Here is a 24820-nt window from a genome sequence, read left to right as displayed (position 1 = left end):
TAATTAACAAACACACTTTCTTTCTCGGGTATTTTTCAGTATCCTCATTGTCTCCCCAGGTAGATGTACTATTATACACAACACGACTGCCAGCACAGCAGGTGCAATTAGAAGGAGGTGGCAGTTTGTTAGCAAAAGGCGGGAGGAACACAAAAAACTCCTGCTGTCTGCCAGAAGTGACACTGCTCTGAAAAAATAAGACTAACCAGACTGTAGTTAGCTTTGCTTGTCCAACAGAGATACATTTGATCAATAGTGATGAAATCTGTCACCCACTCCCTTTAATGACCTTTATCACCTATGAAGCAAGAACTTAAGGAGCTAACTGAGCTCATAACTCAGTGCCTCTGCTGAGCATGAGAGGCCACCATAAGCTATGCAGGAATGTAGCAGCAACAGAAGGGCCCAGGTCCCTGGATGAACATGTCACTATCAGCTCTACATCTTATTGCACGCTGAGGTTTCATGCCTCTCTCCCACCCTTTTTCAAATTTCCTGCAGTGCATATCATTACCTGGGAAAAGCTATTGTAAAACCACATTTTGTAAATCCTGGCCCAACATTCACTGAAATCATTCTTATCACTGGAAAACACTTGAGCACCAGATCAGGTAGCAACAACTGCTCTTGCCTGTGCTGGACTAGTCCTGGAATACATCTGCATCAGCAAATTAAAAAGCAAATAAAAATTGATTTTTGTGTATTCTTTCATGAAAATCCCTAAAAAGCATATAATGGACACAAGTCAGACTTACTATTTACATTTATAGTTAGAATTATGTGTCTTCTGCCCATATAATGAGATTTCTTTTCTGTGGCTCCTCTTGCCTGCGTATCCTAGATATATGTGTTTACCTCTCTTCCACAGGGTACTCAGAAACACAGAATCTTAAAGTTAAGTTACAGGCTGCAGTAATCTTCCACTCTGAATTACGAGAAGGTGTCATCTTATACTCAATACAAAACAAAGATGCTGGTATGTGGTAGTGTCAGGCAGTGTATCACTTTTATAGTGCACCACCTTTCCTCCTCATGCCCCAGCCACGCTTATATTCTGCTTACAGTAATGTGAGGCCTCAGAGAAAGCAGGAAGTTTCTGTATGTTTACTGTCAGATAAACACATCAGAAGTTGAAAGCAATGAATGTGCTGCAAACTCACACCCCAGAATATTTTGAGATAAGTTCTTTGTATAATCCACATCCTGAGTTGCTGAAAATTCAAGTGAATAATGTAAAATGAAAACCAAGGTGGGCCACGTGTTCCAACTCTCACACATTAATTAACACAACTCTAATTAAATCATGTCCTGATGAATAGCAAAAGGATGCTGACATGAGGTATCCCAACCATCAAATTTGCTCCTCTCCCATTGTTTAATTTTTGGTTTAGATACCTCTTAAAAACAGGTCAGATTCTTCCTCTGGACTGAAACAGGATTATTCCTGTAACTTGTCACGATTTAATTCCTCAGGAACTAAGGAGGAACTCCTGATAACAAGAAACTGGATACTTTTCACTTCTCTCTTGGCTGGGCATACAGTCCTCCAAAAACATTCAAAGCACTTTACCTCTTTATTAATTTTGTTGGTCTCTGCCACTCGATCAGAAAGCACTGAGTTCTGAACCGGAGGTGCTGCCATCGGTTGCATAGCAATCAGCTGGATCTTGCTTGGGACCCGTCTGCTGGCATCTGAGGAGCGAGACATCCTGTCCACATGTTCAAAGATGGAGGCTGAGGAGTGCTGCTCATTTCCACTGCTGGTCTGAGGGGGTCCTAAATCACCAGAACCAACAGAGAGTAAAGCAGCACTGCCAGGGTTATCTCAGTCACATTTTAAGCTCTACAGATGCTGTGCTACAAGACTATGCCATGTTTTCCATCTGTGTTTAATTTGCCCTACAGGTCTTCCAGCTGATTCACATTTAGTGTACAACAAGTTTACCCTGTGGTTTGCAAATGATAAACATTTTTCCATTATATTTCCAGAAGGTGAGCTGTCATTCTTTATTTCTGTAAATCAAGCTCTTGGCATTTGCAAACCCCCAAAATCTCAATCTAGTTTACTTCATAAAAAGCTGTTCAAGTACATACTGCTAATGGTTCCTCTTATCAGTACTTAAGGAGATGCAAATTGCTCAAATGGAGGTTCAAAGAGCAATGAAAGATGTCTCAATGCAAAATGTATTTCTTAAGTGATAGGAGTGATATAGGAACTAAACAAAAAAACCTCTTAGAAGTCCACACAAACCACAAAGAATTTCATGAACGGTTTACTGAATAAAGCTTTTAAAGCAGTCTTTTTCTCTGTGACAGGATAAATAGTTCAGATTGTAATAAGCAAGCTGTACAAATATTGCCTTGTAATTTGTTGAAAAGGTTAAACCAACTCAAATACGGTCAGCAAACGACAGAAACTAATATGCATGGAAGTTGCAGCCCAGGTCCTGCCAACAGTTAATCACTTCAACAGAAACAGGTCATCTCTTTCAAAAGACTTGAAATCTGTAGGATCACCCCAACGGTTTGCAGTTAAGCACAGATTTGATTATTTTTTTCAAGTGAGACCTAAACCAGGAACTGTTACGCAGATGAGGCTTGCAAAAGCTGTTCAAAGCTTGCAAAGGAACCTTTTGTCTTGTCCACATGGTAAATCCACACATTTTCAAACTGCTTTTCACCATGAAATACGAACTGTGAGATCAAGATTTGTCACTCTCCTTAAGGAGGAACACAACAGTGTGGAGGGACATAATCCCACATCCTTGCACAGACAATAAGGGTTCTTAAGATTCAAATCAGGAGGTAAATCTCACTTGACTGTGATACAGAATCAGTTGTTGCTCAACACTATCCAACTACAACAGACAAAAGCAGGAAAATAAAATAGTGACTGCTCTGATCCATTTGCAACATGTACTGGTAATGCAGGATAGGGTTCAGAAGAGGAGTGAATGCTATCTTCTGTAGAAGATCACAGTAGATTACTTGCTCCTTTGCTTCCCTCTTCTAGCACAAAAAGGGAGCAGGAGAAGGAAGGAATGGTACACTTTATTATATTCACAGCACATTACTTTTGGGCTGGAAAGTAATCCGGCCACAAATTGAGCAAAATTCTTGTTCTTCATATTTCTCACAGTTGATCAATGGATTGCCAAATGTACCCATTTATAAATGGTATTCACATTTATAAATGTGACTTTTCTGTATGTGTCATTAAAAAGAAGGTAAACAGTTCCTTTCAAGACCTCTGTGTCCCAAATGTTTTGCAAGACACCGAGACTAAATGAAATATATCCATCTCTCTTCTATAGCTATTTATATCATCTTTACCATTTGTCATCTTTAAAGCCCAATCTTCATGCATTTCTCAGAAGTGTGCAAGCATTGCCTCTCACAGAGAGGGGCACAAGATATATTAAGTAGTTAGTGTGAATCCCTCAGAGCAATTGTGTAGTCAGTAGAAATCTGACCTTCTGAATCCATCTTTCCCATTTTCCCCACCACACATTAGTAATTTTTTTCCAACCTTTCCACTCTAACAGCCATTCTCAAGCTCACTGACCTCCAACCTAAAATTTTAAGGTTATTTTCATATTACTTGGTTAGCAAGGTCCAACATATTCAATTACACTAAGCATTCACTCTGACTCTTTATAATTTCATCCATAACCTCCCCTTTTACACACACAAACAAGTGCTTGGCAGAGGCCTCTTAGCAGAAACGGGCTTATACTCATTTTGTAAAACTGTCCAAAAGTCCCACTGACAAATTTTGGTAAGGCTCTACAGTAACACTGTATGTAACTCCCTTTTGCAGAAAAGATACACATACACAGAAAACCCTCATAAGCTGCATCTGACCTTTAAATCTCCTGTGTGTGCATACACTGAATGTGTCTATAAATACAGAGTACAGTAAAGCAGATAAAGTCAGCAAAACAAGAAATGGTTTTAACTCAACACATAAATAAACAAAAAGTTTTGACAGAGAGAATAACTCCTCATTTCGAAGTTCTTATATTACACTTTGGTCCATGCTTAGAAAATCTTCCTTATAAAGCTATCAGATGGCACTACATGAAAGAAAATTTGATCTCAGACTAGTCACCTGAGGCTAAAAAATAATGGAGAGGAATTAATACCCCAATACTGGGCAGAACACATTTAAGCAAGTAGTCCATATAGGTCACATGTCAGGATCAATGTTCATCACTGTTCCCTGAGTTGTACTACTAATTGAATTGAAATGTCAGGGAGATTAATTGCTCTGCAGAAAGCACAATTTCATATGAAAACCAACACAGTCAAAGACAGAGGAAGCTTACTGCTTCCTGCACCCTCTTGAAATAAAAACAAGAGACATGGCAACCAAAAGGCATAAGGCCTTATCCAAAATGAGATTAAGTCAATGGGATTCTTCCTCTGATCCACTGGTATCTGAATCAGCCAGAGTATGCAGTTTCAGATACATTTCGTACCGTTTCTTTGTATTCCAGTAGGTTATGTCCCTAGGATGCAGCTGATGACTCATTAAACCCAACAATGGAATGCATCATAACCATTCTATCCATCCTTCTCTACCATTGTAAGATGGACACTGCTGTCAGAGGATACAGTCCTTATTTTATCATTAGATATGTTATGTATTATTAAAGACAGTGTCAGTTTTCCCCTGCCCTGTGTTTGCTGTGTCTCAATCCTGGCCAGGAAAACACTAGTTCAGGAGAAAATATTTTATGCTTTTTTGCAGGTAGCTTGTGTTTGCCTTGGGTTTCCAGTAAAGAAATTAACTTCTAACAATACCTCTAACTTGCTTATACAAAGCTAGTTTCAGGACCAACAGCTGCCTTAGTTTTGCATCTTTCACAGTCATGTTTTCCTCAATAATTTGAAAAAATTGGGAGGAAATTAGAAAAATGTACCAGATGACTATAATTTGTGTCACTGAGATTTTTTTTTTATAGTTCAACAGCTCAAAAGCAATTTTGGTTTTTAGACTCAGAAGACAAACCCTGCCATCCTTAAGATATAATAGCAGCTACCCCAGCACCTCTATTCATATTTGTAGTCAACTACCAGCTCTGGTTACTTACCCACTCTGTTTGCTCCTGACAACATAAAGGAAAAAGAAGAGACAACACAGTAATTATGACAAATAATTCAGCTGAAATGGCAACTGGAAAAAAAACACAGCAGCAAGATGATTGCATTTACTTTTGAATGAAATTCATGAACTTGGATCAAACTGCCAAGCCTCAGCTGCACAAAAAGGGAGCTGAATCTCCCAATTTAACAGAGAGCTCTCTCCAGACAGTGCCTGCAATTCTGAATGCTAAAAATAGTCCCTATGATTACCAAACTAGAGGCACCAAATGCTGCAAAAATAGTGCATTTGATCCAGTAAGCACATGATGAGTAGAAAGGACACAATTTACACAGTATCCTTACCGCCTTTATCAGGTAATTCATATGCAGCAACACCTAACATTTCTACACCAAATCAAAATGCTAAACCTTAAAGTTTTAAGCCAGACAGAAAATGAAGAGACGAAAATGTAGTTCCCAGGTAAGAAGAAATGGGAGAACACTAAATCAGAGCAATGGAATTGAAGTCAGATAGGTTGGAGCAACTCAAACCATTCTGAGTTCTGTCACAGCATAATTGTTCTCCTATACGTTTTCACTTGGGCATGATTTCTGGTCCTTAAAGTAAACCTAAGGCATTGAAAACATGTAGCATCAAGACAGTATCTTCCTTTGTAAATTCTGTAAAGTATATACAGCATATGCTGCCTGCTGAATTATTAGAAAGTTTAACTTTTTAGTCACATCAGCAGATCCTGTGCTTTGTTTTCTTACCCATTCATTACATAGGAAAGCCTGATCCGTCAACCCTTGCTCTTCCAGGAGTAGTCCACATTACGAAAGTTTAAGAATCACACATCATTTAAGCTGCTGTTTAGCCACCCAAAAGCTAGCTGTTTATATAATAAACTATCTTACATAGTCCTCATTTCTGCAATATAAAGAAAAACTGAATATCTATTGTCTGCTATGACCCTAATTTCACTGGCACTGCGTTCCTCAGAAGTCATCTTTACATCTCAGCTGGTATTTCACAGAGGGTGTGGAAAAACACTCAATATACCAAAGAGACTGCTCACAATGTGCTCAATATTTTTGTCTTCTCCTAATTTTCTGTTGCCATCAAGGCCATGTGTATTAAAAACTGATGAGGATATTACAAACTCCTTTACCAGACAGTCAGAATTTGCTCTAGGAAGACTACTGTGATTTAAGGCAAAGATCTGGTAGCTAAAACCACAAACAAGGAACAAGCCATCTAAACCAAAAAGCTCTCACAAAAAACACTTACATGTTTGTGTAGGCACAGTTAACCACACACTTTTAAACCAGAAAAGAATTTAAAAGAATGTTTTAGTTAAAAAATGAAAGTGCATTTTCACTGTTTTATCAACTTTTCAATGAGTAAAGAAATATATTTTAGGGTACCTCCAAGACAAATGGTATTTTAACTGGAAGGAAGATGGTTCTTTACAAAAAAATACCACTGTTATTAACATATTAGCACTGAATTTTCATCTTTTGAAAACGCAATCATGCAGGCATTTTGATGTCTGAATTAGAACTTATTTGTAAAATTTTTACCTCTCTGATCTCTTTTTTTTTTAATCTCACTTTTTCAAAGTTACAGTTAAAGACACACAGTATTAAGTCCTGCTGTGACCTCTACTGCCCAAGTAACTGTCTGCAATTCCGGTACCACGAGCCACAATTAGGCCTAAATGGAAAGAGTTCTGTCAGGGGGTGTGTTCGGGACAAAAGGAGGGAAGATCCATTCCTGCTAAGCCATTAGTTTCAAAAGCTTGCTGGAATGAAAGGAATGTGTAGCTCTTCAGTTTCACCGGAAAAAAACTAAATCAAAAAGGAAAGGATTTTCTGCGACAAAATCCAGAAAAATCAACAACCAAAGACGAATTTACGAAAGTTACAGCACCACAGTAACTCTTCAACCTGAGTAAAACTCTGCTAGTGCACACAAGGAAAAAAAAAGTAACAAACCTTTCTTCACTGCTCTTCGTGGTTTGCCCTCGTTTGCAGTTGATGGTCTTGCAGTTTCCTCTCCAGTCTCTCTCCCGCTGGATTGTTCACTGGCTGTGGAGTCAGCATCTGATGGCGAAATTCTGCCACAAACGAAACAATATTTGCAAGTCTGCAAAGGGGCAGAATTCTCACACTCAAAGAATCCTGCACTAAAATATCTTGTGAAGACTGCTAAACTTTTCCCCTGTTTTTAAGTAAATTCTTAATACATTATCGTAGCCAGATATTCATTGCCATGATGTCATTGCGTGCGAAAACTGACTGCAACAGGATTCACATGGGACAATATTATTATGTAATCTTTCCTTTAAAATACACTACAAGAAAAAAACCTCTGCATTCATAAGTAACAGTTTATTCTTCAGACAGAAGATAATTATATTAGGAATAAAAAACTCATAGGTAACCAGTGTAACATTCAGCCTTGCTAACTTGGTGTTGTCTTGCCAACAATACAAGACCACATGAGTATTCTCCTGACTAGTCAAATGTAGGGCCATTCAAAAATGCTTCTTTTATGTATTTATCCCATGCAGTCATGAGATTCTTCAAAAGCATTTTTAACCTAAAAATTACAATCTCAGTGTTCATAGCTTTTGTGGGAGATACAGAAAAATAAAAAAAATACTTCAACTGTAAAATTATTCAGATAGCAGTATAAAAATAAAAAAAAACACAGGGCACACACTACTGCCTAGCTGACACCAAAGCCTGTCTTTTCATATGGGATCAGCCTTTGTGACAGTGTCTCTAGTGACCATTTTGTCTTATGAACATTCATATTCTATTCTGGCAGGGAGTTAATCACTGAAAGTGTGCACATGTCTGTGCATTAACTTCATTAGTGCAGGATTTGCTTGGGCTAGATGGATATCTGAAATAGTTACTGAGGCTCTTGCCTAAGCATCAACCTGCCTAGAGCCCACAGACTAAGATAACTATATCCAGCTTGACAAGTCCATTGCAAGTTAAATCTACTCCTTGCAGCAGGCAATGCTCCAGCTCCAAATTGACTTCCTTATTTTTCCTCACAGAACAATGCATTGATCTGCAGGATCATAATACTAATGTCAAATCCCAATGAAAAAAAAAACTGCAGGGAAAAGAGGATCAATGGTCCTCAGTGAGCTTACAGACCTGCATCATTGCATCTTTTTCTAAGGTGGAAGGTGTGTAGAGCTATCATCTCCATCACCTTTGCCTTGGTTCAGCAGAGTATAAGGCTGGAGTTCTTCTTTCTAGATTTCCCACCAACTTTGTTTCACCTCATTGTGCTTTGCGTTCCTTCATACTCTTTCCTCAGTCTATCTAAATGATCATTAAGTTATAGGAACATAAACAGTGCTGAATCAACATCAGTCATTCCTTAAAAGTGCTGAGGAATATGTAGTTGTATCCTCTCAAGCCAAAACAATGGGTCCAATTCTCAGCTGGAGCCCAGAGATGCTGTGCTTTCTGAATTCAGCTGCTCTTGTTTGTTGTTTTTCACAGATACAGAACATGTACTCACATCACCACTATATTTCCTGGCATGCAACATACAATCCTGAATTGCGCTGTGATGAATCGAGTTCTGTATTTCCTCACAAAACAGCAACCAGCTAAACCCAACATAACACAGTATGATATCATTTCATATTTCAACTTCTACCTCAGGGAATAAATGTTTTAAATCGCAAGCTGACATGGGCATGTCAGCATGGTAGGGAGATGACAGTAACATCTCCATAGTTAAGTCTAAAGGAAGATTTGTTCTTAAGGGAGTATGAGGGAGAAGAGGGAAATTCTCTTTTGAACTACAAGTTAGTCACTCATCTCTGTGCCTAGCAAAACCATGGAGCAGACCCTCCTGGAAACTACGCTAAGGCACATGAAAAATAAGGAGGGACTTGGTGACAGTCAACATGGCTTCACTAAGAGCAAATCATGTGTGACATACTTTGAGACCTTCTACAATGGGGTCATGGCACTGGTGGATAAGGGAAGAACAACTGACATCTACCTGGACCTGTGCAAAGCATTTGACACTGTCCCACATGACATCCTTGTCCCTAAATTCGAGATACGTGGATGTGACAAATAGAAAATTTGGCAAGAAATTGACTGGATGGTCACACTCGAAGAGTTGTGGTCAATGGCTCAATGTCCAAGTGGAGAGCAGTGACAAGTGGCATTCCTCAGGGGTCAATACTGGTATTGATGCTGTGTAACATCTTTGTCAGCGATACAGACAGTGGGATCAAGTGCATCCTCAGCAAGTTCTCTAACGACACCGAGCTCTGTGGTGTGGTCAACACACTGGAGGGAAGGGATGCCATCCAGATGGACCTTGACAGGCTTGAGAAGTGGGGACATGTGAAACTCATTAAGTTCAACAAGGTCAAGTGCAAGGTCCTACACGTGGTTCAGGGCAATCCCAAACAAAAACACAGGCTGGGAGGAGAATGGGTTGAGAGCAGCTCTGAGGAAAAGAACTTGGGGCTATTGGTGGATGAGAAGCTCAACATGAGCCAGCCATGTGCACTTGTAGCCTAGAGAGCCAAATGTATCCTGGGCTGCATTAAAAGCAGGTTGAGGGAGGGGATTCTGCCCTTCTACTCCACTCTCGTGAGACTCCACCTGGAGTACTGCATCCAGCTCTAGGGCCCAATATCAGGACCTGCTGGAGTGAGTCCAGAGGACAGTCATGAAGATGATCAGAGGGATGGAGCATCTCTGCTATGAGGAAAGGTTTAAAGAGTTACAGCTGCTGAGCCTGGACTAGAGAAGGCTCCAGGGAGATCTTATCATAGCCTTCCAGTACCTGAAGGAAGCCTACAAGAGAGCTGGAGAGGGACTTTTTAAAGGGCATGTAGTGATAGGACAAGAGGGAATGGCTTTAAACTGAAATAGGGTAGTTTTAGACTAGATATTAGAAAGAAATTCTTTACTGTGGGGGTGGTGAGACATGGAACAGGTTGCCTAGAGAATCTGTGGATGCCACATACCTGCAAGTGTTTAAATCCAGGTTGGATGGGGCTCTGAGCAACCTGGTCTAGTGAAAGGTGTCCCTGCTCGTGGCACGGGGGTTGGAACAAGATGATCTTTAAGGTTCCTTCCAACCCAAACCATTCTATGATTTGACACTTAATTAGATGCTATTAAAAAAAAAATCTTTATTCCAAATTTGATCAATGATTCACTATTATCTTCAGGGGAATCATTAAAATGTTGGCTTCTGAAATTTGTCCTGCTTAATTCTCTGAATTATTCTAGATGAAATATAGTAACAACCTCAAATTTAAACTTATATCTTATGCTGATGTGCATATAAATATAGATATCTTCCCTTTCCCAAGGTATCATCTCTGTCTTAGGCCACTATTGAACTTTTAAAAAGAAACACAGAAACACCCATCCTTCTGATTTATATTACTTTGTTTTAATTTATGTAAGCTACACCAGAATGAGTTAGCTCATTTTTCTTCTATTATTTTCCAATTTTGCCCACATTCCACTGTACCACTGGTAGTCTACTACTTACAAGGTCTATAGGGAGTTAGGAAGACAGGCTTAGCATCTGGAAAGGGGGAAACTGAGCTTTATGAAGCCCACATGGGGAAGATGAAGTAAGGATCTTAAGACAACTGGGGCTTTAGAGAAAGCACAGAAGGCTGAAGAGAGGAGCAAGCTGTGTCACAGAGATCTACAGCTCAGTTAGAATCACCATTAGTTTCCTTCTAAGCTCATTCAACTCTGCCCTTGATTGATTGCTTTTTTTTTTTCTCCCACCATGAAGCACCATGTAGGTATAAGCACAGGGGATGCAGAGCTGGAGACAGAGGAGTGCACATATGAGAGTGAGGGAGAGGAAGAAGAATTACTGGAAAGTGGAGCACAGGGGAGCTCAGCTCCTCAGAGTTCCATTTTTTCCCCTCAGCTTTTACCTTCCCACTTCTCTCTTTTTTTTTGTGCACAGATCCTTCTTTACTGTGTAGCTTTGTTGCAGCAGGTATCCCACACAGTTCTTTCCAGCAAAACACGCTTGATTATTGGAAAACGTTAGCAAATTTGTGCTGAGGTTAACAGACATTTCTCCACTTGCACAGCTGAAAATTATCACTGTTTTTTCTGACTAAGGCTGGTTTGCTATGAGAGTAACCAGATTATCGTAAGTAAAAACATTCATGCATCTTCCCTGAATTTTGGAGATATAGCTTATTATTGGAAATCCCAACTCTTCGTGCATGTGTTGGTCACTATTAACGTTATTGAAACACGTTACTATTTGTCAATGGCTTTCATTTGTTTTAACCACCCATTGTCTTAGTAGCTAGAGATCACATGAAAGAGACTGCACTGGAAAACATACACTTGATGTTTCTAGTAAAGCAATGACTTGACTCTAGTCAACTCAACAGTGTCTTAAATACTGCTCTTAGCTGGGTATGTTCCCTTTAAGAGAAAAATGTACACTAAATTCTCACAATCTTGTACGAATGAGTAGTGAGGTATAACTGACAGCTCACTAGAAAACACAAAGTTTCAGAGCTCTGGAACAGTTATTTCCACTGAAATTGCCCTAAAAATACTATAATCGCTAGCCATTAATAAACTGTTGTCTACTACAATTTGTTTTATCTCTGAACTGACCTCCCTCTGTGTCGAACAGTCTTTGAAGGCTTTGTGGAAGTCTTGGATTTGGGGCTGGGCACATCTCCATTTTCAGACGGGGTAGTATCCTTAATAGGTCCTGGTAAAGGAGCTGGCTCGTGGATAATCAGGACATCATCTTTATTGTGCTGGCCCAGATGCTGCTTAGCAAAATCAAAGCCTTTCACACTGGGGGCTTGTAGCTGTGAGAAAAGAACAAAGACAAAAGACAGGAACTGTGAGTGACAATGAGTACAAAGGCTTTGGCTCAGATCTACAAACAGTGGCCACTAGGAGGATGGTTAGGCTATGGTAGTCTCAGGAATGAACATGAGAGCTGCAGGGAAAAGAAAAACTCTCCACAATTCTGTCATCTTACATATGATACACAGTTTAAAACTCCAAATCAGTAAACCAAGTTAAAAAATAGCCTTCTGATGCTGCTACATATTTTTTTTTTGCAGCTATTTCTTCAAATTTCATCACTGTGTGAGAAGCTTTTTGTGTACTTGTGAGTGCAAAGCACAGTACACCTGTGTACTGACTGAAACAGTTGCCAGTGCCAGGTCATCTTTTCATTTCTTCCAGTCAAAATGGATGAAAGATTTAAAATAATTTGAATAATGTCACTGTTGATCTTTCTCATTTTGAGCTCCCCAAATCTGCAGAAGTGTGGAAGTGCTTGTACAAACATCTAGTTCATCTGATGAAAGATTAACATTCTGCAGATCTGAGTTATACAGCAGCCTGGTAATTACTTTTTCAGTCAGCATGGATTCCTCCAGGAAAGAACTGAAACGTAGCTCTTAGGAATTTCATACTGAATAGACAGAAAAATATATAAAAAACTTTGGAATTCAGAGAAATTATCCTAGAGATCTTATTGAAGGATTATGGATTCAATGCACATCTTGCTTGAGAAAACTTTGGAATTTAGAGAAATTATCCTAGAGATCTTATTGAAGGATTATGGATTCAATGCACATCTTGCTTGAGAAAGACACAGACTTGGGCCTTCTATTTTCTTAAGTGTATTTATAAAAAAAGCTAATCTCACCTTGTCAATGACTTGATTCAGACTTAATTTAATCAAGACTCCAAGTTTCAAGCGCTCTGCTGATTTTTTGGGGCTTTGGAGTAGTTAGAAATTCTGAAGAACTAATTAAGAGAAAGTTTTTCTTCAAATCCCACTCACTTTTACATAGTTTGAAAGCAGAAAGAAGCGACGACAACCCGAGTTTTCAAAGTGCATGCACACATCCCCACTGCACACCACACACACGAACCCCTACGTGTGTGTTCCTAGAGCTGATTTCCTGCAAAGTGAAGCACGTGCTGGAGCGTGTGTATGGGTGCGTCGGGTTCCAGATGTTTAAATGAACCCCCTTTCATAAAGCTTGGCATGCCAGCATGACTAACTGCAAGCAGACTCGTCTGATATCATGCCAAAGATAAGCTTGCCTAAGGAATATTCTGAAACAATCTCTTCAAAATATTTTCTCAGTAAGCAAACATCTTCCAAATGGTTCTTAGAAAGGGTGATGCAGTCGAGCAAACCGTATTTAAACCAGTAGATGGCAATAAAAGCTCTTCTGAAAAATCCAGCAGTGCTCTGAATGGGTGAGGGTTTGGAGTTCATTTCTTACACAAAATGAGTAAGCTTATTATTTGAACAGATCTGGATGTCTTCCACTATACTCCATTTGTCTTGGGCTTTACAACAGTCCCTTGAATTCAGTATTATGGGTGATTCAGTTATTGAATTTATGCAAATGACTGCAACCACTGATTCAAAAAGGCACTGTGGAGCTTCAGCAGGTGAAGGTATAACTGTGTCTCCATTTTTTGTCGTTGCCACCTAGTGAAGCCTTCCTAAAATTTGCCCCCCTTCAGACATTAAACATTTGTCTTCAGGATCTTGCTTACTTAAAAAAAAAAAGCCTCCAAAAAACACCACCCCCCCAAAATACTTCTGAGGAAGAACTTTTCACTTCCTCTGTGAATTATCATGCCAGCTTGCAGCCCTCTGATTACTGAAACTTCTCTTGGTTACCCCACCTCCTCTGTTTGACCCCATCTGTTTTTACGTTATGTCTATTCTCTTTGAAGATATTCCTGGGTGTGACACTCTTCCTTTGAACCCTTTAGTGGCTTCCTTTCTTCTAACACTCCCCCTTTTACACTCCCCCCTCCTGTCCACACAGCCCTGCTGCTGATCCCTGATGATCACTTCCTCTATTTTACTACATTCCACTCTGTTGCCTCCAGCCCCCTTAGCTCCAAAGATGATGAGAGTCTTCACCATGTGCTGCGCACAATTCTTCCACAAAAAATTTTGGTGGTGCTCTAGCCTTTCCTAAGCACCCACGACTCGACCTGCAAAGTTACTACCACTTTTTGAATAGTGTGATGGGTGGGGTGGGCAAGGACAACCGAAGAGACAAACACGGTAGTAATATCGGAATTACTAGTATGGTTTTACTAAGATTGCTGCATGTCTGAAGCATGCATTTCAACCCATCTTTGAGTTACTCCAGCATATTGAGTTTGTAAACATGTTGGGGAATAAAGCAACATACAAAAATAAAAATTTTTAATCTTTTAACTTTAGGTAGTCTTATTCCTAGCTGCAGACTAGCACAACCTTTCATGTAAGCACAGTTACAGGAACAGATATATTTATGTGTACATGTACATACACCACAGCATATGTATGAACAAATGTTTATCTGCAGACAGACTACACAGAAGCTGAATTAAAAGGCTGATAGTATTGCAAAGACTGACACTCACACTGTAAGAAATGGCAGTTAAGATTGTCTGAACAATCACAACTGGATCCTCTCACACACAGGCGTTGCAGAGTCTTGAGTTTCGAAATCATAAATTCAGTTCTTCCACAGGAACCCTCTTGCTCTCTCCCACCCTGCTGCACCCTTGGCATAGACTGAGCCTTCTGCTATTAGTCAAAGTTGGGCAGAATGTAAGAATGTTATTTGCAGAACCAGGATATTGACCTCCTCTCATGCAGAAGCTGGTAAACACATAGTGAAAGGAGGAGGGGATGCAGGATGAGAAAGGATGTATTCCTTCATGCACCTTTGCAGCTAGGGTGGCTGAGACTTTGCCAAGGGCTTTTATGGACACTTGCTGGCAACAGAGGACTTGCCAGTCTCAGTTATTACCACCCCAGGCACCAAGGTGCAGCCTGGTAAACTCCTCATCTAGTCTTACTCTTCCTTGCCAGGCAGAACTATTCTCTCTACCCCAATCTTTTCCCCCTCCCTCTCTCCCTCTGCCTGCCAGCTGTCCATTCCAGTTTACACCATCCAAGAACCTTAGGCTCAATGCTTCTTATGCTTTGAATACAATCTCAGTGCACAGCAACAGAGAAAAAACCCTCTCAGCTTTTGGTACAGCTCTACAGACCTTATATGCACAGAACAGGTGTAATCCTAAGAGAATTTAACTGGTAAATCTTTAATAAGTCTCTGTCAACCCCACGCAAACAATCTCCTAAAGGTTTAAAACTGAAGTCAGAAATGGGCAGTTCCCCACAGAATCAGCAAAAGAATTTCCCTCACACAAAACAACCTTCTTTCCTTCTCCATCCTGCACCCCCTAAGGCTGAGAATATGCATTAGAGTTTCTCCAAGACAACTTTTAAAATTTGGACAGAGCACTTTATTTTCTTTTAACCTTGTTCTTCTTTGAAAACCAAACTCTTTTTATCATCTTAAAAAAAAAAGTTTCAGTATGAAACTGATCCTTGAATGGAAAAATTTGGTCTGAATGAGTCAAGTCTTGCAAAGTTCTGTACAACCACATAACATTTCTAGGTATTTCCTGCTGAAAAAATGTAAGTTGGCACTACCAACTCCAGACAATATAAGAACAGTATGAGAGACTGTATGCACGTATGTAGATACGTGTTTGAGCATATGAATGAAAAAAGTGATAGAAAAATGTGACAATACACACATATAAAACATTATACATGACTGAATATGAAAAAAATAGTCCTCAACTAAAAAAACTGAAAAAATCACTTATCAAAAATAATATCTATGATTTGAAAAACAGAAATACTAATAGGATTACTACTACGGAAACAATGCTGACAGAGTGCCACCTTGTTTTCTTAAAGAAACAATCTACACTTCTGATACCTCTCCCCGTAGACCATAGCAACATTATGACTTTTAACTGAGAACTGATACTAGCCAAAATCCACATTTTCAGTGAAAAGTGTCTGAAGGACAGTGAAACACAACTCTGCTTTCTGCAAGACTAGATGGTCAGATCACCAAGACTCAGTGATATGAACATTGTTATTACAGACTGAAGATGTTTACTACATTTTCTTATAAATTTTGTGTGCCACCTGCCGCATTCTTTCTTTCCTTTATATCAAGTTATGTAAGTGTAACAGATTGTATTACCTCTGCTCATCTTGGGACCGGTAGTCAGAATACCATGTGTGGATCAGTCATCTAGTGCTCATAAATTAATCACCACCAAGAAAAGAATGCAGTGTCTTTTTAAGAGCACAAGTTGTACTGATACTGTTACCTGCTCTGGTGATGAAAATGAGCATCTTTTCATCAGCCTCAAGTGCCTTTACCCAAGACTACATAAAACCAGTCTTGGCAAAGATTCCTTGTTGTAAATGTAAGTTGTTAGAGGTTTTCATTTATCTTTATATATTTGTGAAAGGGAAAAGATAAACTACTCTGAAGTTTACCACCAAAATGAACATATCTAAATTACTGCATTCATAAGGAATTATGTTATTATACAAATGCAGAACCTGTGAAATCTAAGAAGATGATTTCAAATTGGTAAGTCAAGACAGTGTTTTAATTCTATTGTTACATACTGAATAAAAAAAGAAACCCAACAACTAAACCAGTATTTGAAGCTCAATTCACAGAGAAGTCAAATAATTTTTGTAGAAGCCTACAAAATCTGTGCACCTCAGTCAAGACTTATTCTATAAAAGCAGATAATAATTTTAGTGCTGTTCAAGTCACAGAAATACAAAATGGTTGCCAATATATTGTTTTGCTAGATGCAGAGACACACCAGGAATGTCAACAGCCTGTTTTCTCAAGAAAGCAAATACTGCATATTCAGGTCAGTGAATAATTTCAGCAGAAAGCAGAAGGGAAGAAATACACTTACTGAATATTCTCCCTGTAGTTCCTGCAAGCAGCATTTGAATTTGGACATAATATGAAGAATAATGTATTAAGACAATTTTCTATTGACTTTATACCATGATCTTGCCCTGTTCCTTGTAGACCCAGATGCATCGAGCAAAGGCTGCTAAAATAGATTTCTTAGGAAACAAAGGAGCTAAGCATGTACTGTACTGTTGGCACATAACCCATGAACAGGATAGGAATCCCTGTAAGTCCTGCTGACTTATGACCTTAGTATCATTATAGGACATGGAATGTTACAGGATGAAGCTTTACAGAAAAAAAAAAATGTTTTCAAGTTTACTAGCTTAAACACAGCAAGATAATGAAAATCACTGTTCTTAAAATTAATGTGGGTTGAAGATGTAAGTCAGTGTGATTTAGGATAGCTTCGACCTATTTAACGTTGCCAACTGTGCTCACACCACCAAACCCTTCTCCATCTTCCCAGGGCACCATAGCATGGGGCAGTGTGAATTCACTGCATTACTCTCACAATGCATCAGAAAGTACAATTATTTGCAGCTGCTCGTGTGCTTGGTAGCATCCTCCTAATTTTAACTCTTTTTTTCACCAGGTGTCTATCTATCTCATCCAAGAAGTCACCTACATCTTCCTCCCACAAGCATCATTCATCCCTGTTCACAGTCACTGGTCCATGAGATATTTAAAACACCTACCAAGAAATAAGAATTTAGAAGTATTGAGGCATGTTCACCTTTCATGGTCTCCTTTTCCTATTCAGCTTTATTCTTCTATTATCGTTCCTACATATCCTTCCTTATGTACCTAAGTATAACCTCTGTATTTTTGTTTGCATCACTCTCCTTCAACAGAAACCCCTTTGTGATCACAGCCAGGGACTGCCTGTAAAGTATGCATACAAATTATACATGTGATTCAGTAACAATAATGCATATCAGAATTAAATACTCAAAAAACCTTTTTTCATGGGAAAAGCATATTAGAAGATCACACAGGTGAGTTGCAACTCCATAGCCACCCCCAAAATACTAGAAAAAAAAGACTCATTTGTATATCTCAAGGTCTTTTTGTGCACTGTCTCTTTTGTGAAACGGGATATGACATAACCCATTTGTGCCATAAGCACAAACTCTTTCCTAGCATACTAAAAAAACCCCACTAAGTACCACTGACAAATGTGCAGAGGGGTCCTTTCGCTGCTGCTGGTTTAGGAAAAACTTCTAAGGACCAAACCCAAAAAAGTCTCTAATTTAAACACCTTCACTTGACAATGGTGTATGTATGTAAAAAGAAGTGCATGCGCAATGGCAGGTCACTGTGCTACGCCTTAGGTGGGACACCATCCCGTGACAGCAGTTACAGCCTGTGCCCTCTATGGCAAGCCCCATCTCAAACAGAAGGAGGATTTTGAGTTCTGAGGGCCAAAACAGAGGTTGCATGTACAAAATGCTGCCCATTTTCTTATCTTGGACCAAGTACCTCCTATACAAATTACGTCTCACAATTTGTCATCCCAACAGCACTTCAGCAACTGTCACCATTTCTGGGAACAGGTAAAGCAGTTGAGCAAACATGTCCTTGTGGAGAAGGAATATGCTTATAGTTTCTCAGGCTTCTCCCATCAAGTTGGGAAAAAGTAGCACATTGTATAGACAGCACTGGCATGGAAAACCAAAATAAGCTCGTGTACAGCCTCTGGTCCTCCTTCCCTCCTCAGAAAAGGTAAAACTGTGTGTGTTACTGCTTACCACCAAACAAACAGTAACTGAAGCAGGAATCCCACAAAAAATACCACCTCAGGAATTTTGCTGCTGGAGTAGGATTAAAAACAAATAAAGAAACTCCCAAACTTACAAAACTTTATAAAGCCTGAAATTCTCAAGACACCTGTTCTTCTTAAGACACATTCTTCTCACGGATTTTCATCATCCCTCTTCTTCTCCTTTGTGCATTTCTTCCTGCCACACTAATATTACCATGACAGCTCAGTAAATTTCACAAAATACAAGAGGGATCATGTTGTTGAAAGCCCATAACTCCGAGTACATATATGCCCACAGGCTGCTGAGATAACTGCTCTAACAGGCAGAATTTTGTTTCTGAATCACACAGAGTTTTAGCTTTTCTTCTCAGACAGAAATGCCGCTGGGTGGATACTATCTTAATCACGGTTTGGTGAGGTTCCTTTGCACACTAGTTGGAAGTGTCAGGATTAAGTTAGAAAAAGACTGGCAACTTTGCAGGATAGACAGGTCACTGCTGTGCCTCAGTTTCAGCAGTCTTTTGTCCATAAGTTATGTTAAACAATTACTCCTCTAAGGCTAGGTATGCAACTCCAACCCCAACTGCAACCTCTAAGAAAGGTAGCACAACACAAAAAATGTATAAATTAAGGGAATTCTTTTCTAAACTTGCAAAGTAAAAGAATGAATTCATAACATGGTTCTTACCATCTGCACAGAGCATATTTACAACAGTCCAGAAACACATCCTCTCTGCAAATAATGAGAGAAGCGCTAACAGACTTCTAAGATAGAACATAGGTCAGCAATTTTAATTTATTTTTTTGTGCGGTATTTTTTGAGCTCAATGAGTCAAACACATTTATATACCTAGAAAGGGTTTAATGCACACAAAAGAAGTACGTTCATATATTCTGCAGACACATTTTGCTTACTGAAATGAAACTGCAAGTGAGGAGCAACACTGAAACCTTAGGCAACAATGATTTAATGTTGGTGCATTTCCTTGTTCCCAAACCAGCTAAATTCTACAGTAGACTTACTCTTACCATCTTTTATTATGAGAAACAGAATTTATTTCCCCAGTATTAATCTTGTCTCAGAGGTTAATTACGTTTGGGATGGTATAATGCTCATCTGTATCTTGAAAATGGATTATTTTTGTTTAACTCCTTCTCAAAAGTAACCAGCATATAAATGCCACTCTATAAATCCATGGGTCACCTACATTTTCAATAGCCTATTCAGTTCTACTCTCCCCCTCTCAAAAGCAATGAAAAAGAATTAGAAAATGTTCAGATTTTTCAAAGGTTCAAAGGCCAGTTCAAAAGAAGGGACAAGAAAACCAGGAATCAGTTGTTCACTGTCCTCTCCAATGCAAGGACGAGGGGCCATCACAAGATAAAAGCAAGATGAAACAAGATGACATGGTTCTTCCCGTAACATGCTGTGGAAATCCCTGTCAGCAACTCAGATGGGTTTAGAAGGACCAAACAAGTTCATGGAAAAGAAAGCTACTGAGGATTGCTAAATATCATCACTTCTAGAGAAAATTCTCGAGACACAAATAACTGAAGGTTGAAGAGCTACTCAAGGCAAGGCATCATGTGTACTTGCCCTGTCTATCTCCCCTTCTATATGCTTTTTCTTTTGGCATCTGGGCTAGCTGGTCTTTTGGTCTGATCTCAAGACAGATACTCAAATGTTTGTAAAAAGGCAGATGGAGACATTTTACTTTTTATACCTATTGGCATAAGCAGTATATCTAAGTGTGGTATTTTATTTCTGCCATTTGTGAATAGCTAATCCCCATTGCAGAAGAAGAGTTACTACAAAAGAGTTCTTTCAGAGGAATTGCCACCAGAGAAATGTATTGTTGAGACGTAATTAAGATGTTGAATACTGCATTCCTTGTTAAAATCCAGCTATTGACTCTGATGCAGAACCTGTATGCCATCCCAAAAAAAGACAACAGCTTGGAGAGTTAGTCAAGGTTGCTATTAGAAATGAATGATATTTGTTATGCAAACAGTAGGCAGACGTGAATCTCTTGCATAAACTCATGTCAGTTTTCAAGTAGTTTTTGTAGGATTGGTGTCAGCTGCCTTTCTTAACATGAGTCTCTTTTGACTGAAATTTTTCCGCAATGCAGAGCTGTTGCCTCAACATTATACAGATGAACAAAAGCATTACAGGATGTCAAAACATCACAAGAATTCTTTATATCAGGAGCAGAAGCCTAGTATTTAGCCTCCAGCAGGGCTAGCCTCTGATCCTGGGAACATCCAAGAGACAGTCTACTGAATACACAATAATAAGCAAAACTCTCAATTCAGAGGTGTAAAGTTACACCTGACACATGATATTTCGATATCAGATATTCCTGCTTGGGGGAAAAATATAAAAATCCACAGAAGTGCGTCTCAGACTCCTTGCAGAAGGCATGACTCATTACCTGTAACTGTGAGCAGCACATGGAGGGCTGGCTGGCTGTCAGGAGCAGTGTGGATTAGAGCAGACACACAAGGGCTGGTAACTGTCCCCAGGTGATGATGACACATTAGCTGAGCTTTGCTGGCACAGGATGCAAACTGGCAGCCCTCCAGCTCTGGCACTACCTGTGCTACTGCTCAAGGAGAAGGTGTGGTACTGTATGCTTTGTCCAAGGCTTTGTGGGGACCAACCCACTCCACCTCTCCCACATGTCCCTCCCACACAGGAGGGACACTGAGCCAGAAAGACATGTCCAGCCTCTAAAAACAATAGTGGCGTGCAGAGAGCTCCAGAGAGGAGTGACTTCTGACTGAAGAAGCAGGCATTTTCCCCCTAGGGTTTTAGGATGTGCCCTCAGAAAAACAAGGAACTGAGCGAGCCACTAAAAGCTGGCACTGCAAAGGCAGTGACTTCAGCATGCCCAGCATTTACAGAACATCCAAGACCTTCTAAACAAACTGCCAATTAGCTTGTCTATAGGTGTCCAGCTCTTGCCATTAGAGCAGGGAGCCTTTCCCTGAATAACTGTCTATAGCTGAAACTATCTCTTGAGAAGTCCTAGGAAGGGATTTGACATTTTTCTTCAAATGCTTTTACACAGCAGGGAAGGTGAAATCCCTAGTGAACCAGGTTCCATTTTAATTTCTGGATGTCCATAGAGAAAGAAATAATATTGCTGACTATAATATTGTCAATAAAATAATGTTATTTCCATTACAGACAACATATAAAATGTTTTTTTGCTCCCTGGGGAAGAGGAAAGGAGTTGACAGTGTTTTTGTACAAAACCATCAGAGGCCCAGTACAGAGCAAAATGATGGTTTAGGCACTGAAGAAATTTATCCAGTTTTTCCTGAAGAAAAATAACCCATGGCAAAAATTCAGTTGCCCACAAAAGGCACAGTTTCTTTGCAGGGAAAAAAGCTCAGGCTGGGACAATGTTGTGGCAGATATAGGTAATGGCAAGAGAGAAAATCCTGTTATTTAAAAATGCCACTTGTGCATCTTTTTACTTCCTAAGGCAAAGACATCTTTATCCAGTGCAACAACTCAGCTCACATCAAGGTGAATTTCCAGTAGAATGCTACGTTTTCCAGAACAAGTCATGAATATTTGATGTGCCCTTTAAATATCTTAGTACCATCTCTTTAAAAGAATTATCCTTGCACAGACCAATGAATTTTGCATAGAAATTTACTTCTCTCCTCTGCTTCCCTAACTCCCATTTTAAAAAGCATACAAATAACTTTCATCTAAGCATGTTTTCCCATCTAATCTCCAGAATGAAAAAGGAAACCTAATATTTTTCAGGTATTGTTAATCCTGCTTTGACACAGAGGGATAGATTAGCAAATCAGAGTCTCTTCAAGATCCTTTATTTTTTACTACTTTATGATCAAACCTGGTTTTGCTAGCATCAGTTCCCACATCTCTCCTATGTATTTATGTTTATATTCACTGAAGCAGCAGATTTCTGAGACTATCAGAAGTAAAATATCCCTTAATATTTTCTGAGTTCAGGCTCCCTCTCTATATTCTTTGCAGAAGAGAACATTATGAGCCCTTTTAAGCAGGACCCTTGTGCCATCCTGTCTGCATGACACTAATCCTGTAATGACACTAGAAGGCCAGATGGAGAGAACAGAAACTGGTAGAGTGGTACATCCAACCTGCAGAACAGACCTTTGCTGCAAACGGTCTACCCTGCCCATGCCACCACCTTAGAAGAAACATTACCTTTGCTATTATCTGTATTACCTTTGAGAATGACCTGGCCTTGAGAGTGGGGACAAGCAGCACATGTGGACTCAAGCCCAGCTTCAGGGCTGACATTACACATAAATATCAATGCAATCCTGGGTACTGCTATGGACTTGTCACCGCAGGATCTCAGTATTTTTTGACAGAGATGTGTCTGCTCAAGTGGGAAATATGCTATTACTGACCAACAAGAGTGAGGGACTGTGACCCAAATATTCTAAAGGGGGGTTCACAGAGCAGATAAGGGGCCAGAGCCAGATAGCTGTGCTGGCATGATATGCTAGCCAGCATGACTGAATTGTGTAACACAAATACCTGGTGATCTTTACCTCACTGAGGTGTACCCAAGCAGCCATACCCTCAGAGCATACCCAAAAAGGCACATAGGGTCTTACTGCCAGCAGATAACAGTACTGGTTTGCTTCATTAGAAGACAGACTGTGAGGCTATGCAGCTTATGACTTACTTTTAACGGTAGTCATACGAACACAGAAATCATACCTACTCTGTAAAAATAAATCTTTACATGCAGAAGATTAAAACTTACACTGTCTGAGCAAACACCAAAATATTTCAGGAAAATGCAGAAGTTTCAAATCCAGAAAGAAACAATTAAGTGAAAGGAAGGAAGAAAAAAACCTTATGACTAAGAATGACAAACATATGGGGCTACAGAATCCAGGCAAATTTGTAGCATCTTTAAATGATCTCTCTGAAGAGAAGAAGACAACTTTGTAAGAGTGATTCTAGACAATAATAAAAAGCTGCTGTAAAACTTATGGCTTACTTATGCAATCTCCATTTACCATATATTTACTGAGGTTCCCTCTCTCGATGTTTCGAGGCACCAGTCTTTTCTCAGCAGCATGAAGAAAACCGGCATTCCCCTCGACCCATTCCCAACCCCGTTCCAGGTTTTTAAGTCACAGGTGACATAATTTGCTATCAGCTGCTACTGTGAATTCTAATGGATTATTATGCTGCCCACTGATCCGCTATGTCAAAATGGCTAATTAAACACACTGAAGAAAGACTGGTGATACCTCCAGAGATCCACCAGTGCAGCATGATATCCGATTTCAGCTGAACAAGAAAAGTGTCTGTTTCTTATCTTACAATCAACACACATTATAGACTTATTACAAGGTTGAAAAGTACTGTCTTCTATTTCCAGTATGAATATGCCATACATAGGTTAACAAAATACTCTGATATTTAAATATTCCATTTCCATATCTACATTATTTTTTTAAAAATTATTAACGAAAGTCAGAAGAGCTAGCACACTATAAATGCATCTTTATGTTTTTTACCAATGAAATATAGATTCCAAGAGAAAACCCCAGATCTTTAACCTAAATATCTTTCCATTTACAGATGCAGTGGAGGCCTTCACTTTCCTTCAGTACCAAGGTCAAGCTCTGGAAATGGAAATAAATGTGGGTGTGGTGAGGGAGATCCTGAGTCCATTTTTAAACTGAGTTTATTTACAGACTTAAATCCCTGACCACATGATGATACTCCTTTGATCATTTCTTTGCATTTACCCTAATACAAGTATAAAATACACAACAATTTTAGAGGGCAGGATCGGACCAAATGTCTCTAATAATTTGTATGCTGTTGTGACTGGGGGTCTTCAGTGGTTGTTAAATATGTCCTATTCTGACCTGGAATTCCAACCCACTGTTTGAAGACATGAAGACATCCCAAAGACAGCCTGCTACTAAGGCAGCCAGAGTACTACTTTTGTTCTGGGCAAAGGAGGGAATGGTTAGTGAAAGAGATCCTACCAGTTGTTTGATGTGCAAAGCGATAAAAATTTAAGACACTTATTGATTTACCTCCACTGGCAGGCACAAGGATTGAACTAGA

At 39.5% G+C, this 24820-nt stretch overlaps 1 protein-coding gene across 5 annotated transcripts in view; it reads right to left on the bottom strand.

The window, feature by feature from the left end:
• Positions 1-24820, bottom strand: part of KIAA1549 (KIAA1549 ortholog) — a 164894-nt gene that overhangs the window by 18118 nt on the left and 121956 nt on the right. For all 5 annotated transcript variants that reach the window (XM_051784672.1, XM_051784671.1, XM_051784674.1 and 2 more), the window contains exons 11-13: positions 11761-11963; positions 7087-7208; positions 1571-1776 (exon numbers count right to left, since the gene is read on the bottom strand). In XM_051784672.1, coding sequence (XP_051640632.1) covers positions 1571-1776; positions 7087-7208; positions 11761-11963 — 531 coding nt within the window. The remainder of the gene's footprint in view (positions 1-1570; positions 1777-7086; positions 7209-11760; positions 11964-24820) is intronic.

The sequence above is a fragment of the Manacus candei genome, unplaced genomic scaffold (genome assembly GCF_025592945.1).
Source record: "Manacus candei isolate 608988 ecotype Guabito, Panama unplaced genomic scaffold, ASM2559294v1 h1tg000018l, whole genome shotgun sequence".
NCBI lineage: Eukaryota > Metazoa > Chordata > Aves > Passeriformes > Pipridae > Manacus > Manacus candei.
This window is presented reverse-complemented; position numbering and strand designations above follow the sequence as displayed.